Genomic DNA, 26,897 nt, shown 5'->3' on the forward strand with positions numbered 1-26,897 from the left:
ACTTGGAGTTTCTAAGAAGGAATAAAATAGAGTCTCTTTTACGTGAAAATTCAGCACATTTGCAGTTAATCAGAGCTTGTAAAATTTAGCCTCTGTGTAAGAAGTACAATTTACTGTATATTGAACTTAGCCCGAAACCTTAATTTCAGTTTCATATGTATGGGGCACTGTAGTCCGTAATTTTGACTGATATAAGCACACCTTCAATATAAAGCCTAATTCAGTCAATGAAGCAATAAACATTTTTATAATTACAGACAGTTCTCTTCAGGCTTACATTTTTTCTTAAGACTTCTGTTACTTAAAATTGATACCATTTCATCTGTAACATCTATGGTGCAAAAGTAGTTTCTGCTTACCAGAAAGTATAGGTTAACTTTGTTATTCTGCTACAAATATGTAAAGATTGACTTAACAGAGTTCTCGCATCAAAATCTTCCCTCTGCCCCTTGATACTGTTTCTACTCACCCTAGTCTGCATAGTTCAACAGCGGTTAATTCATCGCTTGCACAGACCATAACAGCCAAACAGGCATTCCTTCTGACTTCTTTATCCTTAGAATGCAGCAATTCAACAAGTGGTCCCAGTCCACCTGCATTTCTTAACTACAAAAAAATGAAGACATTGACACTTACCTATTTTATCCATCCCAGCAAGAACAGCCTGTGAAATTCACCTTCCAAAACTTTCAAGCCTTGTAGACAAGCTGCGCTGGGCCATTTACGGGGATTCTGTGCTTCTGTGAACTCTGCGTGGGTCGGAGCTGAAGCGAGCTTCAGAGCGGTACAAGGCACACATCCCTTCTGGCTCTGCCTTGCTTTTCAGTTATTGGATTGCGGCGTGGAAACCGAAGAGACTATGCAACCCAAGACTGCCACGGAGAGTTACACAGCTTTTTCTGTGTCCTGTTGCCTCCTAGCAACTAATTTACATCACAATATATTTGAATTTGTATTGTATTGTATGTATGACAATCTTATTAACATCCTATTCTCTTGTGTGCTATAGCATGTTTCCTATGCACGCTGGAGGAAATATTGCTCATTTGGATTTTTGAAAAGAAAGACATTATAAGGACATTGAAAGAGGTAGATTAATTATCTATGCCCCTTATTCACGTCCTAATTAACAGCCTTGACCCATGAGAAAACCCTAGCTTATGATCCATGAATGCATATAGCATCATCCTTATTTATGAAAAGAAAATAGTATGACCATTGATAAACAACAAAAAGTTCAACTTCCTGGATGCCACTGGTCAAGGGATTAATTATATTTTGAGTCTTGTCTGAATTACATTTACTCCATGCACATCCAGTATCTTCTAATCAAGGCCGGACATTGCCATACAGGCCTTGGAAGAGGGCAACAGAACAACACTGAGGGAGAGTAAAGCGCGCAGAACTTATCTTCAAAGTTCAGCCGACAGTTGCAGCTGAAAGAAACCTTGATGTTTAATGCTCAAAAACATGGGGATTTAGATATAGCCCTGGTTAGAGCTCATTGAAGCCACCGGAAAGCTGTAAAACATTAATCTGGTGCAAGCAAATACAGCAGTAAAAATACAAATTAGAGAAAACCCTTTCCAAGTCCTCATGACAAACTGAGCTAAATTGAGCTGAACAAAGATGAAAGTGAAAAACTAGTTACTATCTAGAAAGCCTGGGACTTTTAGGACAAACACAAAATACAAAGATTCTAGGTAGGGATAACACCAGCCTCAGGATCTAGAAATATAAATAACCACAACCTCGAAGAGTAGTTTTACCTCAGTTCTTGCATCAGCATCACAGCCAAACGCAGCCACAGCGAATGCTGCTTTGCTTTGCACTTGGCTGTTGGTTGAGCGCAACGGTTCTGCGAGCGCACTCATAACACCGTGGCTCTGGATATTTAGGCGGAATGGCTCTTGCATGGCCAGGTTTGTTAGCACTGTAGCAGCATTAGCGATGGCTCCATCTCTCTGAGAGTTCAAGATATTAGCTAATGGCTCAATTGCTTCAGCCTCAGCAACAGCACTAGCAAAATGAAGGAGAAAAAAAAAATCATTATTTTAGGACTATTTTTTTCCTCCTGGTGTGCCGTATTTAGCAACTAAATTAGTATTACATTTCAAGATTTTATATATATATATATCTATATCTCATTTATATATGACTCACAGTGTGAAGTTCAAGAGGCACAACCTACGCAGACAAAACAAGTCACAAACTTCGGGATTCTTTAACTAATTAGGACATGGACTCTTTCTGAGGTTTTGAACAAGTGAATTAAATCTTGCATCTTTTCAAAGATGCGGAATTTCTGTGTCCTTAGTTCCAGGCAAATGCTTCCGCAGACTCTTGTCACCTCTCCCCATAATTATTCTAGCGCTACTCCTAATAAGGATTATAGTGCACAGAATATCATGTTGTTCTTTGTGCTGTCTCTGTAAATTTCTATGATCAGATACCTAGGTGGCATAAACGTAGTACACCAAGTTTCTGCCATTCTTACAGAGTAGGTGTACATGGTGCAGTTCAGTGCAATGGAGAAATTATTGAGCCCACTTTATACAAGCTGATTTAGACAGCAGGAGTACAACAGACACATCAGCACAGAGTGCAGGGCTGTCTATAACTGTGGTTCCACATCAACTAGTCTATGAGCAGCAGATGCAGTTTAAATATTCCCTCTGTTCCCAGATGGAATTGCAGCCATGGCTGAAGGGTGCTGCCCCTCAGCAGTGCTGGGACAGACGCTGATGTGGCTGCGTTCGAAGCTAGATGTGCAAAACAACCTGTTTGCAAATAAAATTGAGGAAGATTGTTGGGATTTTTTTAAGGATCATTTCATAGATTTAGGTTAGAGCACAGCCAAGGAAAAAAAATAACAGTTGAAGAAGCGCTACTAAGGAAATTGCAACTTCAGGCAGGAGACAGCAGAAGGGGCAGGCAGCTGCACTATTAGAGGACACATTTGCAAATTACTTAATTCTGATGTGCTGCAAAACTAAGCGACGTGGGCCTACATCTCAGTCACAGCAGGAGGAACTGGCCTATGAGCACTTCATCGTAACACTGCTGTTCTACTTCTGGCACTCACCGGGATAGTGCCTCAGTTTCTCAGTTACCACCGCATTATGTACTCTTTGGTTTCTTTGCCATAGGCAAAAGAGAATACTGATGCAAATGTAGTTTACATTCTTCAAATGCCATAAGATATTCCATGACTTAAGATTTTTGTTGACCTTCTTGCCAAAACTTTGCTTTCTGCTAAACAAGAGGAACTTATTTCTTTGTCTGTATCATCTTTCGTTCATTTCAGTTGTATTTTTTCCAATGTCGTTATAAACCAGCACACTATAAAAATTGAATTGTCTTCCTTCTGAGTTTGTATATAACATTTGATCAAATGATTTGAGGCATATGTCCAATTTACTATCTGCTCTTAGTAATTTTACATTGGGCTCATCTGTTTGTTAAACAAAAGTTGGCAATATTGTTAGCAATGGAAATGCGCAGATGGCAATTTGAATTTTCCTTGCAACTGCTTTTTATACCCTCTTTTAGTACATTTTGTCTGTATCAAAAACATAACCAACTCTCTCACCTCTATGCAAGCATATCTGAGCACTTCAACAACAGAAGAGTGCACATTTTTTATAAGTTTTGCTAATTTCTGTCAACACATTAATAAGAAATCTGGATGTGAAAATCTTATTTTTACTGTAGCAGTGTCTTACCAAAATCTAACTAACCTTTTGGTAACTTTCACAGTTGCAAGATAAACACAAGCTTAGAAGTATTACATACACAAGAAAGAGTTATGCTGTCAAAGACTGTCAAGGCATTGATAGAAACAAAAAACCTCAAGGATGCTGATAGTCACGCTCTCATGCAAACAGGATAGAAAACAGAATGAAGGCTGGCAGGCAGTAGTTCCCAGTTTGGAAAACCAGGGAAAAGGCAGCAATCCAGGGACTGAAGGTGAGTACGGTTATTAGCTTGGGTGCAGCATAAAGGTATAGAGCCAGTTTGGTGTTGGTGCTCCTGAAGCACCAGTAACTTTAATGCAAGTACGTCAGTCTCTGTTCAGAAGTGAATCCTATATTTTCAGATGTCCTGCACTGCGCTCTTCAGACTGTCTTAAATTAGCTGTATTTCCCCTTATCTGGGTGTCCTCCCTCCTTTTTCCTCCTTGACCAGATGAAGAAAAGCTGAAAATGTTTTTTTGGGGGTTTTATTTTTTGTTTTGGTTTGGTTTTGGTATTGTTTATTTGATCGTTTTTTACTTAGGTAAGGCCACTGTATTTCTAGGTTCTCTGTTTAATATTGTCTTCTCTTCCCCATGAAAATTTTATCCAGATTTCCAGCTTCAGGAATGCTGTAGCTCTATCCTGGCTGCTGTATATGAAGAAATCCCAGACATGTTGACCGCACATGTAAGGATCAGCTATACACCACATGTATCACAGGTTTACCGGAAAACACCACATTCATAGCACATGTAACAATGACATGACGTACCTGCTGGCAAAGTGTGGGAGAGACTCACCATATATGCACACAGCCATGCACAGTAAGGCATGTCCATAAGATATCAGATTTACAGCATTACACAGAATATACACACATAGCTTATCCAGGAAAAATACCAAACAAAATCAAGCAGGTTTTCCTGTACAATGGATACACAGAAATTCCAGGATTTATGGGACAGATCCACTACTCACGAAATGCATCACTGCATCTCTCAGGTGTAGTATATCCAATACTTCTGCAGTAAGTATAGGACTTACTATTCCTATACTACACCAAATAACACATGTATTCTCCCATAGGAAATCCTAATAAACATATAGTCCCTAACAGACTGATTCCAGGGTGACACACAGAACTGAATGACGTAGCCAATCACATTATAAGCAGATTTACTATAATTTCCATAAAGCCAGCAAGTACACAAGTACTTAACAAAAGAGCAAGGTGACAGCTCCTCGTGTGTTCAGAGCTGACCTCAGCGAAGTACAGAGCACAGCCAATTTTCTCAAGTGCCACTCAACTTCAAAAAGGTTGAGAACCACTGATTTAGAAGATCATACATATTTATTTCAATCCTGTGCTTTACTTCTACGCAGATTCATTCTGAGTCACAGTTTCATGAGTATAGTTTAATCAAGTAGCACAATGGATTACAAGGCAAAAAGAATTCATGTTAGAAGTGACAAGAGCAGGTAACGAGAGTTGAAGGTAACCGATATCTTTGAGAATAAGATTTTAAGAGGGCGTGAGCACCTAAGGGCAACGCTGTGTCCTGGTAACAGAGATGCATACAGAAGAGGTTATGAGGGAAGAAGGAAGAATGGGGAATCCATGGTTCAACTCACTCCTACCCCATAGCCCTCCGGAGAACATGGAAATAGCGCTGTCACCCTGGGCCACGGAGCCCCAGCTGCTAAAGAGACAGCAGTACCTCACCTCAGAAGGGAGCTGAAAGAAGGAATATGCTTAAGTTTTTAAGGTACTGAAATACTGCAACATTAAGATCTAAGGATGGAGGTCCTCGTTCCCTTCCACCTTGGGCAGAGATATGCAATGCAATTTTTTTATTATAAGGAAACAAAAGTCAGAGGAAGAAGCTTTTACCAGCACTGTCTTTGCCTAATGCAGGTCAGCACTAGCCTCTCTCCCTGCCCCCAGAACACTCTCTGCTGCAGACACATCCTACCGAGGTGGTGCACTTCATCAGTGCTCCCACTACAGGACTAAATCCTCAAGGAAGAAGGGAGCCTTGGTTTAGCTGAAAAAAAGCATACACTTTTTGATGTGGAAAAGGAGTAAATTATATAAATGCACAGCTTTTTTCCTCCATGCTGTGTAAAGATTCAAAATACATCAACTTCCCTAACCATGGAGAGAAAAGATTAGGCAAAAGGAAAGAAGACAATGATGGGGGGGGGGAGGGGAAAGATGTTGCATTTGCCATGGTTTTCTGAAAAGTGGAAGCTAACTACCTGAATTCCAGGCAAACAAACAAGCAAAAATGTACAAGATAAGTGTAGAAATTACAGAGCTCAAATTAAAGTGAAAATAATTTAAATGTTATGATTTATAAGCACATGGTTATGATCATTAGAGTGCCTAACCTAACAAGGGTAGGCATTTACCTTAACCAGGGTACACAAGGTTCAGGTACCATAATGACCTTAACCATGCCCTGTAGTGAAATGGTAAAATTCTGCTTTCAATTGAATTCAAATTACTGTATTCAAGCACAGCTAAAATATTTTTCTCAAGTGTCATTGGAAAGAGAAACGTTAGGAGGTCAGATAATAAATATTTAATTTAAATTATTAATTTTAAATATACATTGTAACAAGCTATTAAGAGATTTTCTTGAAAATTCTCTAAAAGATCACTCAAGACTCAAAGAATAAATGAGAGAGAGTTTGAGAAAAACAAATGTTTACTGTTTTTACTGCAAAAAATATATTAAAAGTTGACAATAAAATCATTACCAAAAGCATCACAATACAAACTTTTTTTTAAACAGTTACTTTGGAGATGCATATGAATTTCACTGAACTGAATATTTTGGTGCTTTAGTTGTCTGGGGTGCAATAGGAAAGCTTAGATGTCAGTAGAGTGTTGTGAAAACAATCAAGCATAAAAACAGGACGTAAACTCAGTGGGTATATTTTATTTTATTTTTAGGACTGTAAGCTCTCTGGGGCAGGAATCACCTCTTTGTTGGCATCACATTAAGCATAATAGCTCTAGTCCCTGACTAAGCCTCCTAGCCATGGCAAGAAAGATCATAGATTATTTACTTAGTGCATTGGGAATGGTCCAGCTGGATTTTCCTCCTGAGGAGAAGGTCTAGCCTAACGCAGAAAGCAACTATCAGTGTTCAAAGAACTGACAGAAACCACTGAGGCTGCCCCCTGAAAGCCCCTAATCCATGGAGGGGAGATAGAGGGGAAGAGCAGTGGTGCATCTTCACACCACTGTTTACTCTGGATTGTGCCTATTTTACATTATACACTTTACACTATATACTACTATACACTTCATAAAAATGGTAAAGTATGTTTGGTTTTGCTTCTTCTATCACAACTGAACATAAACTGGATTATATTAAATTATATTTTTATTCATTTCTATGTTGTTTACTTCACCCCTTTTGACAGAGGATTTAACAAAATTCCTGCTCAGAAAAAAATCAAATTTTAACTCCTGACTCCTTATGGACTTCATTTTCCAAACGTATCTGCAACTGCATGTTTAATTTCTGTGCAAAATTACTGTGATTGTGTGCGAGGTGCTTAGCTATCCATTTATGCCTGTGCATATCTCATTTTCATACATAATTGCATGTAAATTATGCATAAGAATTATGCATCTAATTACACACACATTTTTTAAAATCAACTCTATCTGTGTTAAATCGCATGACTTCTTTTTCACCCAAGGCGTTTTAGATCCAGTTTTATTACATAATTTTTGACTGAGAAAGTATATCATAACTAGAAGTTTGAAAAGGCTTAAGAAATATCTTTCTTTTTCTCCCTTAAATGTATTACTATTCTTCATTTGCTTTGTTATGTCATCAGAATAATCACATCCAATGTCTTCTGCATTTACCAAAAATTTCACTTTGCGATTTAATTATTTTCAAAAGCAATTGACTGTTGTATATAGTCACTCATACTTTATTTAAAGACTAATATTACTTCCATTTTCTTCACTTTACAAGGGAAATTAATGTCAGTATGTTTATTCTGAGTAAGGGAATCTAGCACAAGGGACTCTGATCTACAATTTGGGGCCCCTTTGTACTACAATAAAAATATTGATGATATCAACAAACCATATTCATTTTTCATTTCAGGAACTGAACCCTCTATTCCTGTTTTTTAATGACGAGTATCTTGTTAAAACATCAACAAACCCACAACTCAATAAACCTCACGGTCTGGAAGCAATAAAACCTGGATTAGCAGAGACTGTAATACCTGACTGTCATTTAGGGATTCACAGAGATCTTCAACTCATCTGACAAAGTTACACAGATCTCAGTTCTAAAGCTGCAGTATAGCTAATTTAAAGTATTACATAGGCATTGATAATGAACTATCTATTCATGATATCTGAGCCTTTCAATTATAATAGTACTCACAACCTTTATTAACAATTTCTGACACTTCCACTATTATGAGAAAGGCTTGAAATTCAACAATAGAAACCCTTTTTGCCACTTAAAGATGCCATGTAGCTTCAGCCAGGATAAGCTCACGAAAAAGACACTACCCCCCTCTCTCTTTTTTCTGATCCAAGAAGTAGTGCATGCAAAAACCAATAACTCAGCACAAATGCTGAGAGTCTGGAATCCACATTGTTACAAAAGCAAAATAACAGGGAACATTCAGGAGTCTCCAGAGCAGCCTTCATGCAGGTGTGAGGGAAGGAAAGAAAAAGCCAAAGCAGGGTCCTCACAAGAACTCCTCTGAACACAGGGACTGAGGAGACAGTGCCTCTTCTTCATCTTTGGAAGCACCAGCTGAGGAAGGACAACAAAGCTGTGCCAAGTCAGTCTCTACACATGGTACTTGGACTGTGAAAGTTGACCCCAGCTTTCACCACTGGATAAGTCTTTTCAGCAATCTGTTTTGCCTTGCTAAAGGCTCAAGCTCTTATGATTCAGAGTGGAGAAATGTATGCTTTTAGTTTTCTTTCTTAAAATTATATCTCTAAGAAAGTACACATGTACTATTATGTTAAGACAAAATTACTGAGGTTGCAAGTCAAAAGGTTTAAAGTTACTTGTGAAAGCTTATTTTTACCCCCTTGTGTGTATGACAGTCCAATTAGACAACATGCCACAGTCAGCGCACAGGTTAAATTCGCAGCAGGACAGAATTAAGTTTGCATGATCAGCCATAAACCTGTGATTCCCTTATATTCACTTAAAATAAATAACCTCACTCTATACTAAAGTTAAAACATATACTTAAATAATTTGCATTTAATTTAGAAATAGGCTACAAAGAAAACATGCATGCAAAAGCACCAATACATTTGTCTGACATTTACTCAAATGCAAAATAACCTTGCAACTTTTAATTCATAAAAAGAACAATTTATCTCCATGCATATCACTGAATGTCACTGTAGGGATAGACACTCAAGAGAAATTGTTGTACTTGTGCTACTCCATAAAACACAGTTTTCTCTCCCAGGCTTAGGAGTCTCCATCCAGGAAGAACAAAGTTTCACCTGATCCCACAGAAAAATACCATGGGAAGTTCCAGGTGACAACACACATGCTCTGAGTGAAATCCCAGTCTTCCACAGCTAAGGTAAATAGTGATCATTACTGCAAGGCTATGAAGGTAGGAGAGTACAAACAGGCCAAATGATTTTACTATATCTATAAGGGGTAGAACTTCCATATAGTTACCATTATCCCAATTTAGAAGTGTTCTGTTTTCTGTCTGAAACTATTTTGGGTATATTTAGGTTCTCATGCACTTTAGGATGCTGTGACATGAGATTTGTGTTAGAGATGAATGCTCTATATTGGTCTCTGTCTTCAATATAACCTCTGATAGGCAACAGAGTTTAAAAACAAACAAACAGGTAAACGCCTAACAAATTTATTTGTGAAAGAAGAGTTCTACTGGGAACAAAATGCAGTTACAATGTCTGAATCTATAGAAGGATGTTTCTATACAGCCATACCTTCACAAATCTCTTAAGAGAGAAAACCAACAGCGGGCTGAGTGAAACACTGTGCACTCTCCAGCAGGGCATGATTTAGGGTACTGTCCATGGGTTGTGTATCAGTCAGCCGTTATAGTTATAGTGGGAACCCATTTCTGAATGACATCCCAGCATTAAGCCTTGATTCAGCTTTTCTGCCAAGGGAGAAATTTACCATAAAATGTCTTGGAGTTTTCAATGGAAGTCAATATGTAACTTGCAAGGAAAAGCTTGTGAGCTCTTGGGTAATGACAGTGTTGTCTTATTTTCTTTAGAAAGCACCCATCACACTATGGATATACACTAAGAGAAAGTCAAAACAGGAATCTGTTCATGGCATGAGTTAACTGTATTTGCATAGGGCTCAGCAGAATGGCTGCTAATGTAAAAGATAACAACACAAACCACAAAACCCAACAAAATCCCTTTATCTTGCAGCACAGTAGCTCAAAAAAATAGTTCTGTCACTAGGGGTCAGTATTAAAACATATTACTTTTACACAATACAGCTAGTGGCATTCTATTGTTGATTCCCTCCTTCAGAAACACAAACTTATCCTATAAAGAAAGAACTATTAAACCATAAAAAGGACAATACCTATGCAATGGATTATTACCTATTTCTGTTCTTAAATGTAGCTCTCGTACTATAAATTATTGTTCCTGTTGTCATAAATTAAAACATATATTCATGCAAATCTATTATCTTACATAATACTGACTCTTCAATATTGATCCATGTATGTGAATTAGGTTCCATCTACAGTCTTGAAAGAGAAAAGGTATGATTAAGTTTCCCATTTTCTAATAGGGAAGAACACTACCTAGTGATACTACTACCTAATGGTAATAATCATAACTTCTTAATGATAATTACAAAATTTGAAACGTAAGAAAACCAGACATTCTTTAAATTTGACAGCCATATCCATCTTAAAAACACTAAAAAATGTGTGGATACTGAAAATCTCCATTTAAGAAGGTGAGGGACTCTCACTACAGGTGATCATTATCCATACAGAATAGACTGAGGATGTATTTTGGGTCATTAGATCAGTATATGAATTTAAGTTTGGAATAGATGCAACACCCACTGAAGTCAAGGGGATAACTCACTTCTTCCTCAGTGGGCACTGCCCATAACCAACAAGTTCCTAACCTATCTCCCTATCCCCAACCTACTCCCAAATTTTGGAAATCTTGATACATTTGAGAAAGCATACATTCAGGTGCTGTGATAATGCCTGTAACTGCCTCTATGGACATAATTTTGCTAATGTAAATAGGTCCACTGATTCCTGTGAAGAGTTAAAGAATTAGAAAATTAAGTAACATCAAGCTTGCTGACTTTGCAATTTTGGGAATGATACTTTACTATTTTTAATCCAGATATAATACTTAGAAATATGTAACATGACACTAATTATAAACCCCAGGAGGAATATTCTGCCAGATCATAAGTCTGTCATGTACCACAATTTCCTGCAGCCCTTAGTACAGCTCAACAAAAAACATCCCTTTCCTTCTTCCCCCAAACCAAACTCTAACTGAATGCTATAAATTTTGCACTTAAAATAAACAATTTAAAACAAATATTATTGAGGCTGTTAATTAGTTTTCATGTCCAGTACAAAGCTCTAAATTTCAGAGCATATGTTTTTCCTTAGTAGTAACTCCATTAGGTGCCCAGAATTCAGACATTGCCAGATTTATGAAGACGGCTATTAGAAATGGCATTTGTGCTACAACAATACTGAAGAAAAGACCTGGTCAAATTAACGTCTGACTAACTGGTACACTTGAGATCTTATTTCTATGTGTTACTTCTAACTAATATCATATTTATATTTAACACGATTAGCTTATCCTAAATACATGGAAAGCAAAAAAAAAATGATTATACTTTAAATAGTAAAAAATAGGCAGAGGCTGAAGTAAAATGTTTGTTGTGTAGTTAGTTGTACAGCACAGAATAATTTATTTTTCTGTCCAATAGATGGCACTGCTGTTTCTTTGTTTGTGTGCAATTTTTCAATTTGTGCATAATGTACATTATTGAAGTGACTGTGCCTATATTTCCCGACGCTTGGACACATCAAAATTAGACAGATTTCACAGAGTCTTTAAAATGGCATTCTGCTGTCCAAATAACTGTATACAGTTTTCAATAAAGGAAGTTAGTGTTCTGGATTAAAAAATGTGAAGTGGATGCAAATACCCAGCTGAACATAATTTTCTTCTTCCCAGAAGCAGACCACAGAAACAAATTCTGACACGTATATATCAAAGATGGCCTCGGAGCTACACACACAGTAACAAAATAATTTCTTTATCATATATTAGAATTAGTATGTGGGATTTTAAACTGCAGTATACTTTGCAATTTTATTTTTATTTAGCCAAATTATTAACAAATTTACAAAGAATTTATCATAAATATACAGCAGCATTAAAATTCTGTCATTACTTTGCAATAAAATTCTGATAAAAGCATCACCTTGGGGGTGTCAATCTGTAAACTAATGAGGCATTTGACCACCGTACTTTTTTCTGTGTGCTACTGATGCATGACACAATATCAACTCTGCAGCAAAAACTTAAATGCTGAAATAATTTTTGCATTCTGGTACAGATCATATTGAAAATCCATGTTTTCCAGTAAACCTGAAAACTCAAACCGTTTGTGTGGGATTCATGTTTTCTTCTGCTCTAGATCTTTGGTTAAAATATTACAGGGGCCAGAGTCATTCATTAGTTTATTTATTTTTGCCAAATCGTGGTTGCTTGGGGACTTGCGTGAAATGACAAGCTGGTCTCTGTCCCGTTCATCGTGAACAGGTGTTCTAATTACAAAACCTCCACCATATTTGACACCTTTATTAGCTGTCTCAGTTGAGAAACAAAGGATTGATTGGGTATGGGTATAGAACTACCCTTTCATTGCTGTGGGGAAGCACCTAAAGGTCAAGGTTAATATACATTAGTGGGGGGTAGTATTGCCCATTGCCTATGCTGTTCTTGTGTTATTAATCAATGTAAGACTTTATCCTTATGAGCTAGCTGTTGTGGGAGCCTTAATTACACAATTTGTTTTAACTTGTACTTTTTTTCCATGTTATATGGAAAGCAGAAAACACTTCTTGATCAAATATTCCTAACAAGAAAAACACATCTCCAGCAAAAATGACAGTCTGGTACTCTGTTCACATTCTGTAATGCATACTGTACAAAATGAAAGGACAAGGTACACAACCTTCAACTAATATAATACATGCAAAAATGTTCATGAAACGAAATATGGCAGAACACGTGTATTTGAGTTCAACAAGATTGAATTTTTGGCTGGTAAATAGTCTTTCCCTTTACTGTAGCCATTTTGTTCTGGCCACATAAGGTCTACCTGCTACTACTTGCTTTATGATTTAATATTCTTGGAGGGTTTATAACAAGAATCTAATATATAACCAATAAAAGGGCAGTAGTCTCATTAGTCTCATTTGGGACCAGAATATTGTCAACATAATTACACAGCTAAGTCACATCATTATAAAAGTATATCAGCATCTTCATTATATATACACTTATTTCAGTGGTTTACAACACACACACACACAATATTCCAGAATGAAACATGATTACAGTAACTTAATCTGGAATGCATTTTCTCCAAACTATTTTTTTTTTCCTATTATGTGAATGTAAAATAAATATGGGCCAGATACTCAGTCAGTGAGCTGGAACTATACCAATTTGTATCAGCTGAGGGTTCAACTCCATATATTCATTTATAGATCCTAGTCACACTTGGACCCTTCTATGACTTATTAATGGTTTTGATTTAGAAATAAAGCTTGGAAGTAATTATATAGTCACATGGCATTCATCCAACATACATATTTAATGTAAATTATTGCTTCCTGATTTTCACAGAAGACCTGTGATTAGATTATCTGGTGCTTCCATATTGTACTTGGAGCTGGATTGCGAAGAGAGAGAAGTATATGTAAGCCACCTTTACAATTTCCTGACTCTGCCCAGCAAGAAAGAAATACGAACTCCATTATAATGCAGAGGAAGAGAGACAGCTATTTCCCTGCCTGAGGTCTCAGAGAATTGTTCTAGCAGTTGAGCTAAACAATGTCCTGACTATCTCCTTGGCAAAAGAAACTGAATGAGTTGGCATAAGCTGCTATACCAACTCAAAACTCTCCAGAGATTCCCTTTTCACAATGTGAAACCTCAAAGGGCTGCGCTACAAAAAACAGCTGTAGTGGAGCTGAAAGTTTGACCCCTAGACTCCAGTACTGCACTCTTTTTATGTGTGTTTGACTCCCACTGACACCAACTGAAGAGTCACGCACATGAGGAGAGCAGAATATCAGACAAAAAAATCTACTATGTGAATCTGAACAGAGCATTATTCTCTTGTGTCAAATTATGTCTCCATCTGGTAACATTAAGTGAATACTGGTGACTATTAGAGCTGAATCAATAAATTGAAACAAATAATTTATTTGGTGAGTTATTTTACTTTTTCACTTCAAAGAGTGCCTGTGAATGGATTACAACTTCCTTAAGTATATTCCAGGAAACTTTTAAGGAATTTTATTTTATGGTTTGTTAGTTACATGTGATTGCTCATATACGTCAGGCTGCTCTGTTTCTTTTCCCTGAACAGAACTTGTAATAGAGTTGGGATAACAGAACTATGCAACTGACAGTAGAATTTAGTTGATACAATTATTTTGGAACTTATAGGCAGCTAATGATACTTAGTTCATTATTTTGGATACTGAAGTTACACCTCTTTTCTTTTAGAGAAAGGACTATGAGCAGTCTCTATTACTTGGGAAACAATAAAAAAGACAGACAATGCCTATATTCAGAATATCTGAGTGCTCTCCCCCTCTAAGACTGGGTTTAGAGCAGTCAAAAAAGTTGCACGAACCATCAAATTTTAAAGCATACCTTACTGATTTTGAATTTTCAAAAAATATCCCACATCAAATGTCTTAGATTACAAGGCATATTTTCCTCATATGTTCTTTTCAAAATGTGATTTATATCTATGCTTTCATTACATCTGCTTCATACCTTTCCTTGATAAAGCAGACATTAACAGAGATAGCGTATCTCTTATAACACTGATGAGAACCAACCTATTCCAGACGACTCATAAGAACCAAAAAGTGCCTTACAGTCAAATTCAAACATAATTCCCTTGTAGCATAAGGACAAGATGAGGCATTCTTTAAAAATCAAAATATTATCACTTGTGTTCAGGTTAGTGTTTTAAATAATAATTTAATTATTGCAGACTCACCTTGCATTACTAGGACTGGCTGCTGTCAAATTAGCTAATGCTGTCACTGCAGCTTCTTTTACCTCTTCATTGTCACTGCTTAGCAACTGCACTAGCTGGGGAATCCCTTTGAAAGAAATAATTGCATACATGAACCTTTAAAACCGTGACAGTCTCCAAAATTATAATATGCTCCTTGTAAAAGGAAAAGCACAGATTCTCAGTTCATCCCTTCCCACCTTACTTACCCTGGAGTCCCAATGCACGTTTGCTAGCTAAATTCCCACACATGGCAGAAATTGCTTGGGAAGCAGCAACTTTAACTCCATCATTATCAATTTCCAAAAGATTTATGAGGCACTTCTCCACCTCTTCCTCCTTTAAGATTTTTCTATTTTCAGCTTTAAACAAAAAAGAGTAATAGTGTTAACCTGCATTCATTTTCTAAATCAGTGTAAGGACATGAATTTGATTTCATATAGTTGTTTCCAACATAACACTTGCTTTTGATACCACCAGGGTATCACCTGAAAGTGCTCAAAGGACCTGATCCAAAACCCATTAGACTTCAGTGAACTCTGAATCAAGTCCAAAAGATTACTATTAAATACAGCTTTAAACATACATAGACCAACAGGACACAAAGTTTGTTCTCTATAAGACTTAAAACTGCAGAATGCATACAGGCCTGATGAAAACAGCTTTTCCAATTCAACAGATCATACTTAGGATCATGCTTGACTTCAGTTTATGCTAACAAAGTCCAAACGCATAAAACTGAAGAACATACTAGTAAATGTACAATTGAACTTGGTGGAGGACCAGTTAACATACTCCAATAGACAAAAAAAGGCAAGGGGAGTTAAAAATTGAATTTTAAATTCTGCACAGCTTACAGTTCTTCATTAATGCACACTTTGCAGAGAATTTCAATTTTGTATTTTAGCCTGGTGACACAGGGTTCACTGCTGACCTACACTGCAATGATCGGCAGCAGCTAAGGAAGGATACCGATGTTCCCTTCCTCTACACAAGTAACAACACAGAGCTTCTACAAACTATCTACAGACATTGACAATTAAGCTAATAAACTCACTCATCCCAAAATGGATGAGATCAGAAGTGCAGGTGTTTGTTAGAAAGAGCCTTGAGTGAAACTTTCTCAGCCAGAAAGCCACGACAGCACGGAAGATCTACAGTTACGGGGGTCAATAAACATTAAACCATATGCATAATTTAAAGCAGATTAATTACAAGCTTGAAGTTATATCTATGTGGTAAAGTTTTCACATCTATCAAAGAAATTCAGGGCATGAGAAGTTAGTAGGACTTTGACACATTTGGAAATTTTACCAGTGCGTAGTAATACTTTGAGGGATCATTCCCTTATTTGGACTGTTGTGTTGCAAATAAAAAATTTAAAAGGAAAGAAAAATATCATAAGTACGCTTTTAAATAAAACTGAAACACTAGTGAATGAAAGTAAACAAACAGAAGACCACAAAGCCAATGAAATGAAAGTTTGACTGAAAATCTAGTTACAGCAGAAATGACCAAACGCACACACACGAGACAGCTAGCTGTTTTCTCCTCTCCAGCTCAATTTTAAATATTTTTAGAATCATCAGAGATACGCAATTAAAATCCCAAAGCAAAAGAAGCAACAAATAAAACAGAAAGGATTTTAAGTGTTAGCAGAACTTTGGCCACAACCTTGATGCATATCAGCCAGCTCTCAAGAGAAGGCCTTAATTGGGATTACAGACAGTTTTGACAAGTTATCAAGCATGCCGCTGGCCTGTTGCTTGCCAAAGTAGTCCATAATCCCTAATAATGATCTCTAGAGGTTCTTCATGCCTCAGTAATTTGCTTCTTGTACAGCAAGTTACTTATTACTCTACAGATTTTCTTAAAAATTATTCTTGCTTTTAAAAGCAGTTATGATGATGGCTGTTTCATTTTGAAGATAATTTATACTTATATGAAATAATAATAATAATAGAATTCATTTGAATGAGTGAAAATAGTGATTTAAAATATTTTAAACAGAATAAAGAATGTTTCAATAATCAAAAAAGATTTTGGATTTGAATCTATGGTAAAGAGTATGGACCTATATTTAGCTAGCTAGAGAGACAGACAAAAATTATTAATATTTTAAGATCCAGGTGCCAATTCTATTTAAGGGATGAGTATTTTCTGCTGATCCTCTCTCTGTTTGTATGAGTTGTTTCCTTTGTTTCCTTTACTAGAGAAAAGAATGTACAATTGAAAAGCATCCTTTGTACTTAAGCACTTCTCATGTCAGTGCCACCACCATATTTAGTGATGAATTTCTTGACCCCTAAGTAATCTGAATACATTGATTTAACATGGAGTAAAATACTCAGGCAATAAGAGAGTGTGGAATACTAACACTTCTCTCCAGTTTTTCATGCATTGACCCTATCATGAGCCAGCCTTTGTTTTCAATATATTTCCCTATTTCCCCTTCATACCCCCAAATCATGATCAGAGTTCTACTGATTACATTTTCAGCTCAGCGTCATCACCTTATAGAATTATTTATAACAATTTCAAATTCAAAAAGTTAATGTTAAAGAGTGTCATGACCTCTCACTGATCTTGAGTTGAGATAACCTAGATAAATAAAAACCTGTATTATGAAAAAGTACATGTTAATCAGGCTACAGAGCAGGTTTAGTATGCTCCCTTTGGAAAGGATTTGCATTTAGATACATGTAAAGAACAGGGAGAGCTTCAAACCAGAAGTCTGAATAAACTCTGGAGTTGTTCCTAGGGTCATGGGCTCCAGGTCTTTCTGCTTCGATTTGTCAGGTGGCTGTAAATGCGCCTCTTGGCACAGAGTGAGGCCAAACTCAAGTGAGCATGATCATCATTTTCTCCATACACACTCCGTAGCATTCTGTTGTTGCTGGTGTGTCTGGCAGTCAGGGGAAAGTCAGGCCGGCCTTAATCAACAGTCCAGATAATCTACTCACAGATATTCAATAATTTATAGCATTAAATTATATTTTGCATTCTGAAATGACTGCATTATTTGCTGGGCAAGGAGGGAATCACAGTAAAATTCACCACTGTAATTCTGAGCATACAAAAGAAAACCTTTGACAAATTAATATATTAAATTCAAAATTATGTTACAGAACAAAACACATTTTCAGGGGCAAAGGGATAATGATTACATATAGAAAAATGATCAATTTTAATTGCTTAACCAGAGCAGCATCCTGAAGCTGCTATTTAAAATTGAATACAGTGTTTGTACCATGTAATTTATTCTGATATTGAGAATAGCTCTTAAGGGATACATCTGTCTCATAACAACAACAAAAACTTACAGAAGTCCCTTTCCAAAGGGCTGAAAGGGACATAAAACAAAACTGTTTGCTATGATCACATCTATCAGGAAAAAAACAAAACTAAATTCCATCTGTCACCAATAATAATTTCAAAACCAGACACTGCTGTATACTCAGCTGCCAGGATTATAAAAACAGATAGATACATGTTCTATCATAGCAGAAGTAAGTTTTTCATTTCAATGAAAAGCAGTATTTTTTTTTTCCTCAAGTATGCAGGAAATGTTGGTAAATTGCAAGCACGATTATCAAACCCGAAGAATGTGGGCTACTGTATGGCTACTGCAAATTTAATGAAAAATTCATAAAAGAACTTAGAGCTGTGTTGTATTATATTGCATTTACATCACAGCAAGTATTTAGTATAGTATACATTAGTGTTGCCATTTGGATAGGCTGTTTAGTATATTTACAACCAGAATCCAAACAAACAAACAAGAACTGCAAATATTTCTGTTTTCTTTTTGCACTTGGACTATTGCTTATAATGGCCCCAATGCCACTTTTCTTTCCACTGGAAGGCCGACTTTAGACCAGCAGCTCTATGTATCTGAAATAAATTCAATACTCCTGGGGGCCACGCTGAGCAGCAAGTTTACTGGACTGTGTTTTCCACATGTTGCCTTTTGTCCAAGTCATTGTCACCAAAATTCTACAGCTCAGAAGCAAATATTTTAAATCTTCTTTTGATCTATTTTCCAAGCTTGCTGCATCCATACCAACTGTCATAGGCTGAAGAAGAGAGCAAACCTCTATAATGAAACCACATTGACTCCATTTGTAAAGAAGTATGACAAGAAGATGCATCTTTGCTGACGGTAACATCCCATGATATAAGATCATAGGCAGCACTGTAATATATTATGTGTAGTTCTTGCCACCGTGCTTTAAAAATGTGTTCAGACATGCTTCTACGAACAGCTGCTAAAATATTAGGCCACAAAAACTGAAAAAGGTGTGAAAGAGGAAAAGGCGGCTATGCTTATTTGAAAATAAATATGAAAAAGGAGTGAGATGCAGTAGAAAGTAGCTGGAGCAAATATAAATCTGCTTAGCATACTACTTACAAGACTGTCACAGGACTATCAAAATGATACTGACAGTCCTAAGTAGCACAATAAAATAACAATACTAGAAAATACACAAAGAAAATACTGGCGTACGAAGGTCCCTTCCTATCTTTGATACCTAAACATTAATGAAAATAATTTTCAGTTACTTGCAAAGCTTCCAATAGATAACGATAAAAGCATACAGAAACCCACAGAATACTAGGAAATATAGTTTCCACTCTTTTCATGTATCATTTGCAACCCAAATAATTACAAATATTCAGGATGTCAAACTAAGGAAGGTGAGAAAAGAATTGGAAAGATAGGATGGAGAGAGAAGAAAGGAGGTCTGAAATACTGTAGAGAGATTATTTTAGCCATATATTAAATATATTTGTAAAATACACATAAATTAAAGCCATGATTCAACCACAAGATGATAGAAACATGAATGAAATATTTAAGCTCTACTGTCATAGTTACTGTCATCAAAATCCCTCGACAGAATTAAAGTCTTCTACAGACAGAAGTATGTTATTTCTTACACTGCATTTTGTTACATAGCACTAGTAGGCACATGTTGCAACTCAGAAGCCAACGTGTGGAAGGAGTCTCAAATGTCGATTTATTTAAAGGCATCTGTGTGGGCAAAAATGATGAGCATGTTCTGCCTAATTCAGAATTCCTTGGTGAATTAAAAAAAAGTGTATAAAAAGAACTATAGGATGAATAATTATAAAAAGATGACAATGAAACTATTTAACCCCACTGGGAATATTAATCTGCAAGCCATTTGAAAGGCTTTTTTTTCATGTCCCTGTTAAAGGAATTTGTATTTGAAATTGCCTGACATTTAGACAAGCAGTTGTATGCAAGAGGAAGTAAGCATGCGATTAAGTCTTAACTGATAGCGATGAGAAATAGCGCCAGCAAATGTGGCTGAAGATGGCATCACTGAACAAAAGATAAAGATCGTATTTTCAGAGCTCAATTTTCTTTTTTGAGGACAGCATTTTGCAAGAATATATTACATTTAAAAATAAATTGAGGCAAAATCTTAACATTTTCATATATATATATATATAGCCTAGCATCCAATTGCTGCTCTGATTGGCAAGATTCATCACTTTAATTCATTCTTGCCAGTGTTTTCCTCAGCACAAGTACTACCCTCAACCAGGTAAGACGGCCTCATTCTGGATGAAAATTTACTTCATAAACAAATTCATGTCCATGAATTTTTAAAAAGTCACATACAGTCATAAGCTGCTCTGGCAATTGCCTTTGCTGCATTCTTCTGAATATCTGGAACAGTAGAGACTCTTACAAATGAAAGTAGCTTTTTAAGGCCTCCTGTCTGCTGAATCAGTTGCAGAGTATGTGCATCTTCAAGACAATTTCCCAACACGGCAAGAGCTTCCACATGTAGATCGCTGAATTCCTAGTAAGGAAAAACCCCAAACAAATAACCTTCAAATCAGGATTAAAATATCTTTTGCTTCTAACTTTGCTTCTAACTTGTCATAACTTTCTTTGGGACAGTTTATTCCTACTGTACTCGTATTTTTTGTATAGTTTTTTTGATGTGCCTTAGGATGCAACACAATTTATCAAAAACAGTAAAAACCCTGAAAGTTTCTCATTTACATCAAAGTGGGTTGGGCAGGTATTCAGAAAGGACCTGTCACCTTAAAACTTTAAAAACTTCACAAATTTCTCTATGCATTATATTTCCCATGGTGACACCTGAACTCAAGAAGCACTAAAATGAGTCTGATAATAACCTAAACAATGAAATTTCTGAGGTACGAAATTATATTTAAGACCATTCATATCAAAGTAAATTCAGAAAAAAAGATCAGTGTTCAAACTAGGAACCAGCACCAGAGTTCAGCATATAATAAAAAATTTTGAGGAAAAGTCATATAAAAAGCTATATGGTGAATTTTTCTGATATTTACAACAGTTTGAGAAATGGACAGTAAATCCAACACAGTATTACTAATAGCAATAAAGCAATAAAACAAATATAAACATTTTGATGAATCCCTTTGGTCCCTTTCTTAGTAAGCTGGGTATCCTAGCTTATCCTATTTCTATGTAGTTAGCTCCAAGTAAGGAGTTCTTTATTCTTTTATCACTCTTTCATAACATGAATAATATTTCTCATTGGTCATATGAACACTAGCAGCAAGAACAAAAAAAAACTTTAAGGCAAGTAAACTGTACATTGGTTTCCAATATCTTCAGAAGACAATCTAATCCTTTATTTTCTCCCAGTATTATCCTGGTTTCTCTGTCTTTGCTAATTTCTTCCAAGGTTTTAAGGGCTAACAACTGAATAACTGGGTATTCAGATTTCAGCAGTTCCAGCAAGGGTGGAATTACATTCAGTGCACGAACCGCAGCATGGCTTTGAAAATCCTGCAGTAAAATATTCAACAAAGACTGTTAGCAATAGAGAATATAACAGTACATCAATTCCTGACTTTACAGAAAGAACACCAAAAATCTGACTTCAAACATACAAAAATGAGTCAATATTCCAGAACTTGCAGTTCTGAAGGTTTCTTTCTTTTCAGCTAAGAATCCTACTGAATATAATCAAGCCCCACCAACCTTAAATTCCATTTTTTTTTGCATGACTGAAGTACACACTACAGAATCTAGTCCTGTCTAAGGAAGCCTATTTACTCTTGGTTTTGCCATGTTTGTCTCAACATACATGTTTCTTTGAGAAAGTTTTTAAAATCTATTTTTATTTACCTTAGTGGGGGGAAAATAGTTTTTGCACTCTACTGTGGTTGTCTGGTTATATCTTCTTTTGTTTTAGCAATTATGAAATGGCAATTTAACATTTCAACTTTAAACAGCCTATATGCAGCTTAATAAAAAGACAGTAGTAGATTATATTAAAATAGAAAATAAATAAATAAATTACAATTTGCTTTTAAATAGCTTATTGCACATGTGCAGCATGCAATTATCCTTATCAATATAAGCAAGCACCAGGTGCAGTTATCCAGATATACCCTGCAACAAAGACAGCGAGATAGTAAAAAGGGAGAAAGAGTAAAATGTGATTCTGAATAGACATGCTCTGATGCCCCAAAAGAGATAGAGTTATAAACTGAATTCATTATTGAATTGATTCGCTTAAGCCATGGAGAGAACTGCCATACAAATGCACCATTCTTTTGCTAAGCAGCATATGGATGACATTAGTGCTGAGTGTGAAAGTAGCCAATAACAAATCTATTCCTCCCAGTATGGAAAGTAGCTGTTGACAGCATTCACCTATCATTAAAAAGATGTTCAAAATATGGACTTGCTGGCCAAAACAAGGCACAATGCAATTGCAAGTTCTTTAATTTACAGGATTATTCCAACCTTTTGGATAGTCAGGTTATAACCCTCATTACCGAGATTAACATTTTCCAACTAAGAAAACAAATTTATATTTAATTAAAAAAATCTGAATCTGATCTGACTTACATTGCTGTACAGCATGGATAATTGCATTAAGTTCAACAGAATTAGAGTCAAATCAGCTATATTCGTAACTAAAGTGACAATCAAGGACTGGGGTGTAATGTTTTAAAACACACTGGGGAACACTGGGGAGTAAAGGAACCAAATACTTTAAAATTATTAACCCCACAGAGGATAGCAGGGGTGGGGGGGAAGTGCTTTTCTGCCTCTGTAATTTAAAACAACAACAACAACAAAAAACTTTACCTGCACCAGGAGGTAGATACATTCAACTGAATTCTTCTTAACATCAGGATCGGGGCTACCCAGCAATCTGACAAGTGGTTCTAATACACCTTGCTCAAATATTTGTGCTTTAGTAGTATATTCAACAGCCATATATGCTAGGCAGAGAGTAGCAAATTCATGGATAACTACATCTTCTGTGAGGGAAAAAAAAATATTTTGATCAATTTTTATTCAGCACAGTACATATTCACCAATCCAGTGGTTTAAAATACTATTTGAAGTCAATAAACAATAGCTGTTAATCATACCTAACATCTTGCTGCATCTGTACAACATAAAACACTACTCAGTGAGCAACAGAGCTAATCCTATAAAAGCAATTACCTATTTAACATGCATTATGACAAATCATAAGTTACAAGGAAGATTTCATTAAATTGTCCGATCAAATGGCAATCATAAATTATTTCTGAGTGTATTTTTGCACAAGGAATGAATACGGCAAGCTACCTTCTGGCGCCAGCTGTGATATAAGTGAATTTGTGACATCCAGTTCCCTCAGTAACTTCTTGACATCATCTACAATAGAACAAATACAAAAATGAAGTCTTTCATTTGGCAACCTCGGCTGAGTAAAGAAATGGATTCTGCTCTAAGGGAAATGTATTTATGGTTACTCCCTGAGTGACAAAAAGATCTGACCTGGAATGACACACAACTGAAGTTATACGAAGATCATAATGGGTCCAGAAAACACAGAGGAGATTTTCAAGTACCAGACGACCTTCTTTGACATTCAATATATAGGAAGTTCTTCAATACTTCATTGAAACTTTATTCACAATACTTGCATCTAGCAGATTCTGATTAAACATTGCACAGTTTTAGTTGTCAAATAAGTCATAACCCAATAGTTAAAATTATTTGTGGTTAAAATTATCAAAATAAAAGCAATCCTTCTGTTATTTAATTTTCAAGCCATCACTTTTTAATTTTATGCTAACAGAGCCCACACTGCAAATTGAAAACATGAATTATATAGGTCTTATTAAAATCACATTAAAGACTTTCAGAATACATTTTCACTGTTGCCAATGGCAAACTAGCAAAACCACAACCACTGGATAGTATAACCAAAAAACATTCTTTGGGACAGACTTCATGTGATCTTACAGGGCTGTGTTGTTACTGTCAACACATTACAGTGTTGCAATGTAAGAAAAAAGGTATGAGTTGAATTTACTTTTAAAGGAAAAAAAAAAGATGTGAATAATATAAACGGAAGATCTTCAGTCATTCAAATCCACGTTTGTGCAGCAGCATTGGAAGTCAAGATCTGAAGGGAGTAACTATATGCCAGTGCCAAGTTGCAACTAAGGTAAAGAGCATAAGGTCCAGCACAACATGAAAAGCAGGTAGCTGTTGACGGAAAGACTTAAATAGTGGTTAGCATACCATCAGGGAAGACAATTGGGTAGAACATCTACCAAAATAAGACCTGATTAATTATAGTAACTAGATGAAGGTTTATAAAGCATTGTAAAAATAACAGTCACTGAAACTCAACATTATGTCACTTATCCTTTTGTCTTCAGGTATGTCTACCTACCACTCAGTACAGCTTGATCATCTGGCACTCAGCCACCCAGCACGGATGTAATACATCCATTTTCACCTTAAAAAAGGTACAAGATATGTGCATCTACTGTGGTTAAATCATTTAATAATGGTATCGCTACAGTAGGTACACTACTGTGCCATGAATGCAATGTATCTGAGAGATATTCAAGGCTACTTGAATTTCACTAGCTCAGATACAGATAACAAAACATTTACAGCAGCACTGACCTGCCAAAGAAGCTGGGTAAATATGCATGCCAATGCTTGATACTTCAGGACTTTTTTTGCAATCAATACTTGAGTTAGCTACTTTAAATCTAACACATTTTCTCCCTTATCTCTGTAGTTACACTAATGCCTCAAGTAACAACTGATATTCAACCATATAATTTTCTGTAGATGATAAATACTACTTTATCCTTCTCTTCTAACTTTTGTAAAAGAGAAGAGTGTATCTTGTCCACACTGGCAGGCATCTTATGTACTCAGGCTTTCCCTGATAGACATAATTCCAGTATTAAACTGTTTATATTTGGCCCCGTCAAAACAATAATAAGGGTTGGAGGAAAATTAAGTTCTCTTGTAACTTTTCTCAAAATCAGTGGAGTTCACTCTAGCTGAATTTGTTCCTTTATTCTGGGCCGCTAATAAAGAATTCTTTCACATGGACCACCTATTGCTTTGATGATGTTATGGTTTGAGAGACCCATAACAATTTGTTGTCATTTAGACAATCATTCTATCACCCGATGACCCCTCCCCACCTGGGAAAGGGAAATCGGGAAAAACAAGAAAACCCGAGAGCTGAAGTATAAACAGATTTAATAAAATAAGATTAGATAATTAACATTAACAGCACTAAAGAACTGATATTGATCCCGCCACCAATACGGAATATGCAAAGATTATACTCAGCCAATTATATCAGTAGGAAGCTGTGCACTCCCAGCAGTGGACAGCAAATGTCGGACACTGCGAGCGCTACGGCTTCAGGAGGAAGGGAAGGCCTCAGGGCTCCGGCACCAGGGCACGAAGTTCTCAGGATGGCAGCCATCAAGGGAGAGAGCGACTTCGCAGCAAACTTTCTAATTTATAATGAGTGTGACGTTGATGGTATGAAATAATCCTGTTGGCCAGCTTGGGTCAAGTGCCTGGGTCTCGCTCCTCCTCATCCCTGCACCTGGCTAGCTCAAAAACACTGAGACCTTGAGACCCACACACCATAGCTGGCTGTAAAGTAAATATTTTCACAAATTCAGACACTGGAGTCTTCTGAAAGTGCAGTTTTCCCAAGCATTAGAAGAGAAATTAGTCCTGTGTCTCTCAAATCAGGACAGAAGAACACACTCATACACATTGAAAAATATCTAAAATTGGAAACTCTTACGATTAGAAGCCATGATGCCAAGTACCATGATGGCATTTCTGCGTACAATTGGATCTTCATGTGATATGAGTTTATACAGATGTTCCACTGCTCCAAGACCAAGAAGTGTCACTTTGTTTTCATCACCTGAAGAATAATTAGGTTAAAAGTTCTATAAAAATGCAACACACTCACAGTTCTAATGTAACAAAGTAAACCAGCCAACAATCTTTTCGCGGAATCACGGAATTTTCAGAGTTGGAAGGGACCTCTAGAGATCATCTAGTCCAACTCCCCTGCTAAAGCAGGATTGCCCAGAGCACATTACTCAGGACTGCATCCAGGCGGGTCTTGAAAATCTCCAGAGAAGGGAACTCCACAACCTCCCTGGGCAGCCTGTGCCACTGCTCTGTCACCCTCACTGTAAAGAAGTGTTTCCGTGTATTTGAACGGAACTTCCTGTGTTCTAACTTTTGTTGGACTGTAGAATCAAAGAACAAAGGCCTGGACTGGGAGACTGTCTAATCTATATCTCAAATAAACACGTGTCAAATAGTATCAAGGATTAATACCATCTAGGATTAATTTGTAAAGCAAAGAATGCTTCTGCCTATTGGACACCCAACTCAGTTGTTGGAGGCTGCAGTGGCAGTACAAAGGACAGCTTTCTATTTAGCGAAGTACAGGTGAATGATATCATTAAGAACCTA

General features: G+C 36.5%; 1 protein-coding gene across 1 annotated transcript in view; it reads right to left on the reverse strand.

Moving 5' to 3' along the window:
- ARMC3 (armadillo repeat containing 3) overlaps positions 1-26,897 on the reverse strand; it is a gene marked incomplete at both ends in the record, with an annotated part of 56,637 nt that overhangs the window by 20,159 nt on the left and 9,581 nt on the right. The window contains 9 exons of the mRNA XM_082480052.1: positions 470-606; positions 1,770-2,019; positions 15,068-15,173; positions 15,295-15,447; positions 20,739-20,922; positions 21,711-21,905; positions 23,220-23,395; positions 23,712-23,780; positions 26,209-26,334. Coding sequence (XP_082336178.1) covers positions 470-606; positions 1,770-2,019; positions 15,068-15,173; positions 15,295-15,447; positions 20,739-20,922; positions 21,711-21,905; positions 23,220-23,395; positions 23,712-23,780; positions 26,209-26,334 — 1,396 coding nt within the window. The remainder of the gene's footprint in view (positions 1-469; positions 607-1,769; positions 2,020-15,067; positions 15,174-15,294; positions 15,448-20,738; positions 20,923-21,710; positions 21,906-23,219; positions 23,396-23,711; positions 23,781-26,208; positions 26,335-26,897) is intronic.

This window comes from Vanellus vanellus, assembly GCF_965231255.1.
Source record: "Vanellus vanellus genome assembly, chromosome: 2".
NCBI lineage: Eukaryota > Metazoa > Chordata > Aves > Charadriiformes > Charadriidae > Vanellus > Vanellus vanellus.